This window comes from Nicotiana tabacum, chromosome 5 (genome assembly GCF_000715075.1).
Source record: "Nicotiana tabacum cultivar K326 chromosome 5, ASM71507v2, whole genome shotgun sequence".
Taxonomy (NCBI): Eukaryota; Viridiplantae; Streptophyta; class Magnoliopsida; order Solanales; family Solanaceae; genus Nicotiana; species Nicotiana tabacum.
The window spans coordinates 71,945,213-71,955,600 of record NC_134084.1 but is presented as its reverse complement, the minus strand read 5'-3'; the positions used below and the strand labels follow the sequence as shown (position 1 = coordinate 71,955,600).

At 41.3% G+C, this 10,388-nt stretch overlaps 1 protein-coding gene across 1 annotated transcript; it reads left to right on the top strand.

Moving 5' to 3' along the window:
• Positions 1 to 3,148: 3,148 nt before the first annotated feature.
• Positions 3,149 to 5,908, top strand: LOC107775271 (uncharacterized). The gene is made up of 4 exons (XM_075252898.1): positions 3,149 to 3,439; positions 4,122 to 4,358; positions 4,434 to 4,560; positions 4,938 to 5,908. Exons 1-4 carry the CDS (start codon positions 3,149 to 3,151, stop codon positions 5,906 to 5,908), a joined length of 1,626 nt encoding a protein of 541 aa, XP_075108999.1.
• The last annotated feature ends 4,480 nt before the right edge of the window (positions 5,909 to 10,388 follow it).

Sequence of the window (10,388 nt, the reverse complement as noted above, 5' to 3'; positions counted from 1 at the left end):
ACCATTACCAATTTCCTCAGAAAGTAACTATGCCTTAGTTCCCTGAATAGTAGTAGAACTTCTATTCTCTAGATGGCATAGTTTCATAATCATTTGATATTCTATGAGTTTCAGTTATGACAAATCAACTTATTATGAATATTCATCTCAGGCTAATCATATTCACTATTCCAGTATCATGTAACTCGGTATGGCTCATTATTTCAGTATCATGTATTGCAGTATGATTCTCAGTTCCTGATTTTTAATTTGAGGCCGTAGTTATGTATATATATACTTGGGCCTGAGGCCGTAGCTTGCGTATATATATATATATATATATATTGGGCCCGAGGCCGTAGTTTATCAGATAAACAGGTTGTTCATCATTCAGAAGAGGGAGTATTCATATCCTTACTTCCTTATTCAGTTATCAGTTTATCAGCTAGTAGTTCAGTTTTAGTTTTAGTATTTACAGTTCTTTTCTTCAGTTGTTTTACATACCAGTGCAATTCAAATGTACTGACTCCCTTTTTGTCCGGGGCCTGCATCTCGTGATGTAGGTAACGATCTACAGGTTGACGATTTTGCTTGTTAGGACATCTCGTATCAGCTATTGGTGAGCCTAGTCTTTTCGGGACTTATCCCTCTTTTTTTTAGTCATATAGTATTTCAGTTAATATGGTATACCGGGGACCTTGTCCCGCTAAACAGTTAGCATTTTCAGTATTCTTTAGAGGCTTCGTAGACTATTACCTTGTAAGTCAGATATTAGCAGGCTTTCATGTGTTAGCCTTGTCGGCTACTTGTTTATACTTGCAGACCTTTCAGTATTTTCCGCATCTATGATATTTCAGTCAGACTCTTTAGTAGATTATCATGTTTTGTATTTACCTCTAGCTCATAGTTATACCACATGTTGATCCAGCCATACAGTTGGTTCGCTCGGTCATATGCAGTCAGGCGCCGAGTGTCGTGCTACGCCTAGACCATGGTTAGGGGTGTGACAAAGTTTGGTATTAGAGTCCTAGGTTCAAGAGTCCTAGGGAGTCTATGAAGCTGTGTCCAGTGGGGTCTCTTTTATGTGTGTTTGCGCGCCACACATGTAAATAGTTTACCACCAAGACATCTAGGATTGTTCCATTTCTTTCATACTCTAGATCGTGCAGTTAGAGCTATGCTTTCAGGAATCTTTCTAACCAGTGCAAATTGCGTATTTCAGAAAAATGCCTGCAAAAAGAAAGTACACCAGGAGGGCCTCAGCTACTAGCTAGGGGGCCACGACTAATGCTAATCAGGAGGAGGACACTCCAGCCCAGGGGGTTGCATCGGGCTCAGTGCCCATTACTTCAGACATGGATGTCAGGGGAGCTATCTAGTTGCTCACCCAGATTGTCACTACTCAGGCTCAAAGGCAGGGAAAAAATGATTTTCATGAAATAGGTAGTTCCAGGTCTAGGGAATTCCTCAATATGGAACCTCCCATCTTCATAGGGTCCAAAATAGGATGAGGATCCGCAAAACTTCATTGATGAGGTTCAAAAGATATTTTGATTGATGCATGCTACATACACTGAGGCAGTAGAGCTTGCTGCGTACCAGCTTAAGGATATTGCCAACGCTTGGTATGAAACATGGGAAGAGTCACGAGGGGAGGATGCGGCTCCTGTGACTTGGAAGGAGTTTGTAGATGCGTTCCTTGAGCATTTTCTACCCATTGATGTCTTGGAAGCTAAAGCTTTGGAGTTTGAGAGACTCAGATAGAATGATATGAGTGTGAATGAGTACTACTCAAGTTTGTCTCCCTGGCCAGGTATACTCCGAAAATGGTACGTGATATGAGGGCCAGAGTTAGGCGGTTCATGTTGGGACTTTCAGATGATTTGTTTGTTGATGCTAATATAGCTGCTCAAAATAATGACATGACCATCACTAAGATGGTTGCCTTTTTTCAAGGGAATGAAGACAGGTTGAAAGAAGAAGAGTGGCTACAGAAAAAGAAGGACAGGGAATTTAGCAAGAGAGCTAAGTCTGTAGGAAATTTCAGCCATGGGGATCTCAATCTCTTAGGCAATCGCCAGTTCTTCAGGAAATCAAAATCAGGACCCGCTCCATCTTCAGCTAGTGCACCGGTTCAGAGGTCCAAGTTTAACAAGAAAAACAAAAATTTCAGAGCAGCAGGCTCACAGTCACAGACTAGAGTGGGCTACAGAGGCCTTGAGTACCCTACTTGCAACACGTGTGGTAAGAAGCATCCAGGGGTGTGTCGTTTGGGCACAAAGAGTTGCTTTGGGTGCAGTCAACAGGGCCATTTCTTAAGGGATTGTCCATCATCAAAGCAGAACAATGGAGGCAATGTACCTCAGTCCACTAATTCAGTAGCCTCTCATAACTCTCAGGCCCAACAAAGGCGCGGTGCAGCAAAGTCTAGTAATGCAAGCGGTGGTCGAAATCGCTTGTATGCACTGGCAGGCCGTCAGGATACAAAGGCTTGTGGAGATGTTGTCACAGGTATGCTAACAATATTCACTTTTGATGTCTATGCTCTTATAGATATGGGATCCACCCTATCTTATGTAACCCCATATATTGCTAAGAAATTTAGGATAGAACCAGAAAAGTTGTGTGAACCCTTTGAAGTGTCCACTCCAGTTGGAGAATCAGTTATAGCAAGGTTTATCTATAGGGGATGTCCAGTCAAAATGTATCATCGTCTTACTACAGCAGACTTATTAGAATTGGAGATGGTAGACTTCGATGTGATCATGGGCATGGATTGGTTAGAGTCCTGTTATGCCACAGTGGGTTGTAGAACCAAAATAGTAAGTTTTGAGTTTCCCGGTGAACCAGTCTTAGAATGGAAGGGTGATGCAGTAACACCTAGGGGTAGGTTTATTTCCTATCTTAAAGCCAGAAAGATGATCTCCAAGGGATATATCTATCACCTGGCTAGAGTTAAGGATGCAGATGCTTAGATCCCCACTCTCCAGTCGGTACCAATTACAAATGAGTTTTCAGAAGTTTTTCCCGAAGATCTCCTTGGAATCCCTCCCGATAGAGAGATTGACTTTGGAATTGATCTACTTCTAAGCACTAGCCGATATCTATTCCGCCTTATAGAATAGGTCCAGTAGAGTTGAAAGAGTTAAAAGTCCAGTTTAAAGAGCTTATGGATAAGGGGTTTATAAGGCCAAGTGTCTCACCTTGGGGCGCATCGGTCTTGTTTGTCCGAAAGAAGGATGGGTCTTTGCGTATGTGCATTTACTACCGTCAGTTGAATAAAGTCACCATCAAGAACAAGTACCCTCTTCCCAGAATAGATGATTTATTTGATCAACTTCAGGGTGCCCAGTGTTATTCCAAGATTGACCTCAGATCAGGATACCATCAGTTGAAGGTTAAGGAAGTTGATATTCCAAAAATAACATCTAGGACTCGATATGGGCATTTTGAATTTTTGGTAATGTAATTCGGTTTAACGAATGCACCAGCAGCTTTCATGGACCTTATGAATAGGGTATTCAAGCCTTATCTTGATTTGTTCGTGATCGTGTTTATGATGACATCTTGATTTATTCGCGTAGCGAGACTGACCATGCAGAACATCTCAGAATTGTGTTGCACACACTGCAGGATCACACGCTATATGCAAAATTTTCTAAGTGTGAGTTCTGGTTGAAATTAGTAGCATTTTTGGGCCATGTCATCTCAGGGGAAGGCGTGAAGGTGGACTTTCAGAAAATAGAGGCAGTGAAGAATTGGCCTAGACCCACCTCAGTATCTGATATAAGAAGTTTCTTGGGTCTAGCAGGCTATTATAGGCATTTTGTAGAGGGATTTTCTTCTATCTCGTCCCCTTTGACTAGATTAACTCAGAAGAAAGTTAAGTTTCAATGGTCGGACGCGTGCGAGAAAAGTTTTGAGGAGTTAAAGAAGAGGTTGACTTCAACTCCAGTCCTAACACTACCGGAAGGAACCAAAGGGTTCGTTGTTTATTGTGATGCTTCATGGGTTGGTCTTGGGTGTGTATTAATGCAGCACGGTAAAGTCATAGCCTACGCGTCAAGACAACTCAAGGCTCAAAAGAGAAGAATTATTCGACTCATGATCTTGAATTAGCAGTTGTGGTGTTTGCGCTTAAGATCTGGCACCATTATTTGTATGGGGTACATGTTGACATTTTTACAGATCATAAGAGTCTCCAGTACATTTTCAAGCAAAGAGAATTAAATCTACGTCAGAGAAGGTGGCTCGAATTACTTAAAGATTATGATGTTGATATCCTCTATCATCTGAGGAAAGCAAATATTGTAGCCGATGCTCTTAGTCGGCATTCTATGGGAATCTTAGCTCATGTTGCGGCAGACAAGAGAACTATGGTGAAGGAAGTCCACCGCTTAGCAAGTCTAGGAGTTTGACTTTTGGAATCCTAAAATGGTGGCGTTGTTATCCAGAACAGGGCTGAATACTCCTTAGTAGCTGAAGTAAAGGAAAAACAGTTCAGTGATCCCTACTTATTACAGCTGAAGGAGGAAATTTACAAACACAAGACTAGGGATTTTGAACAAGGTGGAGATGATGGTACTTTAGGTACAAAGGCAGACTATGCGTTCAAGACGTAGATAGGCTCAGAGAGCGGATTATGTCAGAAACCCACAATTCCAAGCATTCTATTCACCCAGGTTCCACAAATATGTATTATTATCTTAAGGAGGTTTATTGGTGGAACGATATGAAAAAACATATAGCAGATTTCGTGGCTAAATTTCCAAATTGTTAATAGGTGAAAGTCGAACACTAGAGACCTAGCGATTTAACTCAGAATATAGAAATTCCCATTTGGAAATGGGAGATGATAAACATGAACTTCATAATAGGTCTACCTCGCTCGTTCCGGAAGCATGATTCGATTTGGGTGATTGTAGATTGACTTACCAAGTCAGCTCACTTCTTGCCAGTGAAGATTACAGATTCGGCCGAGGGTTATGCCAAGTTGTATATCAACGAAATTGTCCGATTGCATGGGACTCCTTTGTCCATTATCTCATATCGTGGTGCCCACTTCACAGCGAACTTTTGGAAACCCTTTCAGAAGGGATTGGACACACGGGTGAACCTCAGCACCGCTTTTCATCCTCAGACAGATGGCCAAGCGGAAAGCACTATTCAGACTCTTGAGGATATGTTGAGGGCGTGTGTTATTGATTTTAAAGGTAATTTGGACAATCATCTACCTCTCATTGAGTTCGCTTATAATAACAGTTATCACTCTAGTATTAAGATGGCACCGTACAAAGCTCTGTATGGGCGAAGGTGTAGATCACCAATTGGTTGGTTTGAAGTCGGAGAAGCGGAGTTGTTAGGACCTGAATTGGTCTATCAGGCTATGGAGAAAGTCAAATTGATACAATGGAATTTGAAGACGGCTCAAAGTCGCCAAAAGTCCTATTCGGACGTGCGGCATAGAGACTTAGAGATCCAAGTTGATGATTGGGTGTTTCTGAAAGTATCACTCATAAAAGGCGTTATGAGATTTGGGAAGAAGGGGAGGCTTAGTCCCCGCTCTATTGGGCTATATAGAATCCTGCGAAGGATCAGACAGGTGGATTATGAGTTAGAATTTCCACAAGAACTAGCTACTGTACACCCAGTGTTTCATGTGTCCATGTTGAAGAAATTCATGGGAGACCTGTCACTTGTGGTTCATACGGAGATTATAGAGATTAAAGACAGCCTGTCTTATGAGGAAATTCTAGTTTCTATTCTTAATCGTCAAATCTGCAAGCTCAGAACTAAGGAAACTGCTTCAGTACAAGTGCTTTGGAGGAATCAAAAGGTTGAAGAGGCTACATGGAAAGCCGAAGAGAACATGAAGTCTAGATATCCCCATCTCTTTGAAGAGCAAATGGAAAATGTGGAAGGTAATTAACCTTTCCATTCATGCCTTATATTATAATCTCCATGTCCTTCAGTATTTACTCAGCTTAGTATTCAATTATCACGTACTCGTTCACTTTGATATACATGTATTCATGATATTTCAATATTAGCATATCACCCTCACACCCGTTTGATGTCCATATATAGCCATAGTTGTAGCCAGGACCATCATTCGAGGATGAATGATTCCAAGAGGGAGATAATGTAACACCCCGTAAATTCGGCTTAGACATGAATGAGTTAAAGGAGTAGTAAGGTTATATTTTGAACATGCGAAGTCCCATCGAGATGATAATGGGTGAAAATGGTTGTTTCAAAATCATGATGGAAAGTAAGGTGCATAAGATTTGACAAAATCGACTAAGTTTGTAGAAGGTCTGTCTTCCAATAGGTTTTAGTAAAATTGTGTAAGGAATTTAGGAAAACTCAAAACACAAAAGTTTTAGGCCTTTGAAATAGATTTCCAATGATATATTGTGGAGCTCGAACAGATTTCTATGCAAAACGTTATGCACGTTTTACAGAACAATATGCGATATGCGCGCCTTGTAGCGTGCCCCTAGCGTGGTCGCACTTCTTTTGAGGCAGTGTTACTGCCGTTTTGCTTGGTCAGTAGTGCGGTTAGGTCTTCAGGTGTGCAGGAACGCTTGTGGGGGGTCGTTTTAAAGCCATATTCCGTCCCCCACAGCCCCAAAACATAAAAACTTCCTCTAGAAAGGGGAACTCTCAAAAACCTAACTCCTTAAGGGTCCTTCCACCACCCAAGGTAAGTTCTAATGGTGATTCTAAGTTAATTTCAATTTACCAACATCTTATTAACATGGGTAAACCCTCCATATCATTAGATATTCGATTGGGACATCGTTGTTGAGAGAAAGAAGCCTAGAACTCGAATTCAAAGGGTTTGAACTTCAAAAAGGTAATGTCTTCGCACTCTAATTGATTTCAGCATTGGTTTAATGATTATAAACCCTAGTTCACGAGATATGAGTTGATGGGTTTGATAGAAAAGCATGAACGACTATAGGGTTGAGGTGTTGATTGTTGATTATTAGTTAAGGGTATTGTTTACCTTATGGGTGACGAAGAATAATGTTGATTAAGATTATTTGATACTTAAGAATTAATCTAGGAACGAGAGAATGGGTTGTTGGGTGTAGACACACCATTAATAAGGACTATGAAGCTTTATTTTCACCAAGTATTTGATAAAATGCTTAAGTGACCAAAGCATAAGCATCATAGCTAATATGGAATCCCTTTGACTTGTATTGCTATAGATTAAAGTTGAAAGGGTTAACAAACATTGTAGTACGCTCAAGGGGAGGAAGTTAAGGTATGTAAGGCTAACTTTTTACATTCGGAAATGTCTCTGATTCTCCCTACGTCCCATTCATTATGACCATTACCAGTTTCCTCAGAAAGTAATTATGCCTTAGTTCCCTGAATAGTAGTAGAACTTCTATTCTCTATATGGCATAGTTTCATAATCATTCGATATTCTATGAGTTTCAGTTATGAAAAATCAACTTATTATGAATACTCATCTCAGTCTAATCCTATTCACTATTCCAGTATCATGTAACTCGGTATGGCTCATTATTTCAGTATCATGTATTGCAGTATGATTCTCAGATCCTGATTTTTAATTTAAGGCCGTAGTTATGTATATATATACTTGGGCATGAGGCTGTAGCTTGCGCATATATATATATTGGGCCCGAGGCCATAGTTTATCAGATAAACAGGTTGTTCATCATTCAGAAGAGGGAGTATTCATATCCTTACTTTCTTATTCATTAAAATGGGGGAGATGAGTTGAGTTCCATGGCTGAAAATCCCTCTGTTTTTTAGTGATTATAGTATTCAGTTAATAAAGTATACCAGGGACCTTGTCCCGATAAACAGTTAGCATTTTCAGTATTCTTTAGAGGCTTCGTAGACTATAACCCAGTTAGTCAGATATTAGTAGGTTTTCATGTGTTAGCCTTGTCGGCTACTTGTTTATACTTGCAGACCTTTCAGTATTTTCCGCATCTATGATATTTCAATCAGACTCTTTAGTACAATATCATGTTTTATATTTACCTCTAGCTCATAGTTATACCACATGTTGATCCAGCCATACAGTTGGTTCGCTTGGTCACATGCAGTCAGGCACCGAGTGTCGTGTTACGCCCAGACCATGGTTTGGGGTGTGACATTGTAATAAATCCATTCGTACTATGTTGGGATTCCACCTCATATATAAAGGGGATCCTTGTCATTTTGTAGTCATTTGATGCTCAATACAAAACACACAAGAACATTCTCTCTACTCTCTAACATATTCTATTGCTCTCATTACTCCCATTTATTGCTTATATTTATTGTGTTCTATTTATTGTCTTCATTTATTGCTTATCATTGATCATAAAGAGCCACCACCATAGCTCTCATAACTATTATTCTTCCCTCGATCGCTCTGAGCCGGCCACCTGACTCTACCTCGAGGCCCCATATACGCGAGCTCGAGGCCCAGATCTCTAGCCATTTGGTTTGACTATCATATCATTTTAAGCTATAATCTTGCCTTCTAATCTTTTACTTAGCATTCATTGCCCAACAACTAGCATAAAAATAGATCACGTATTTTTTAGAACCACAAAATCAAATTTAATTGTTATTACCATTTTTTACGGTAAACAGTTTAGCGCCCACCATGGGGCCAAATATAATAGTGATTATTTTCTTCCTGGTTTAACAACATAACGTAGGTTACCTTTCATGTTTTTTCTTGTCCAAGATCTTTGATTTCAGGACAAAATATCTAATTCAATAAACAACAATCTTGAGGACCATGAAGAGAATGGTATGGATGTTCCAGGTGTTGGTGTACTACCACGAAACCCTGAGATTGCACCAGAACCAATTCTCATGGATGCGTTCTCACGCGATGCCCAACACGTCAATATAAGCTCTCACACTAATAAGAGTGTACATTAAGGAGATCAACAAAAAGTCCACAAAACCCTAGCTCGGGAGGAACATGAGGTCAGCCTTCATGTTATTTTTGAGATGTTGCAGGCACAACAGCTGGCAATCGCTCAACTGTAGAGCCTCCAAAAAACCCCAAGTACAGCAGCCCCGGGAACAGCCCCTCGGACCGAACAGGCACCAGAAAGATCAAGCAACAATGGGTCGGCAGCCGACCCTGCCATCATAAAGATGCTCGAGGACCTCACAAAGAGGATCGAGTCGGGCGAGAAAAGGATAGAAACCAACAATAAGAAGGTTGAGACCTACAATTCCAGGGTCGACCAAATTCCGGGCGCACCCCCGATATTGAAGGGTGTGGATTCAAAGAAGTTCGTACAGAAGTCGTTCCTGTAGGAAGCGGCTCCAAAACCTATTCCAAAGAAGTTCAGGATGCCAGACTTTCCAAAGTATAATGGAAACTCGGACCCCAACGAACATGTCACTGCTTACACTTTTGTAGTGAAGGGCAACGACCTAAAGGATGACGAGATTGAATCCATCCTATTGAAAAAGTTCAGAGAAATGCTTTCAAAGGGGGCAATGATGTGGTATCACAACCTGACCCCAAACTCGATAGATTCATTTTCCATGCTGGCAGATTCTTTCATAAAGGCATATGCTGGTGCCATCAAAGTAGCAACAAGGAAATCCGACATCTTCAAGATCAAGCAGAGGGAGAATAAGATGCTGCGAGAGTTCGTATCTTGCTTTCAAATGGAACGAATGGAGCTATCACTAGTTTTCAATGACTGGGCAGTGCAGGCCTTCACCTAAGGTTTGAACAAACGAAGCTCGGTGACTTCGAAACAGCTGAAGCAAAATTTGGTTGAATACCCCGCCGTGACTTGGTCGGATGTCCACAACTAATACCAATCGAAGATCAGGGTCGAGGATGAACAATTAGGAGCCCCCTCGAGCTTTGTATACCAAAGCAGGCTTATGGCAAAGGAGCCAAAGCCAAATAAAGAAAGGTATCAGCCATACACCGAAGACAGGAGAAAAGCCTGAGGCGTAACATACCGCGGAATGATCGAAGAACGTACTGAAGGCAGAAGCCTTGGGGACTCTTCAGTAGAGCCGGGTTCGATAGGCATACAGGGTCGACAAAGTCACCCTCTTGTCGGAATACAACTTCAATGTCGATATTTCACATATCGTGTTTGCCATCAGTATGATCAGAGACGCAAGGTGGCTGAGGCCTGTACAATCAGATCCTTCGCAATGGAACCACAACTAAAATGTGAATTTCACGGCACACACGGTCACAGGACCGAGGATTGCCGACAACTTCAGGAAGAAGTGGCCTGATTACTCTACAAAGGTCACCTCCGGGAAATCCTCAGCGACCGAGCCAAAAATCAGTTCCGGGAAAGAGAGGTAACCAAGAAGGACGAAGCAGATGATCCACAACATGTCATCCATATGATCTTTTGAGGTGTCGGTGCCTGCAG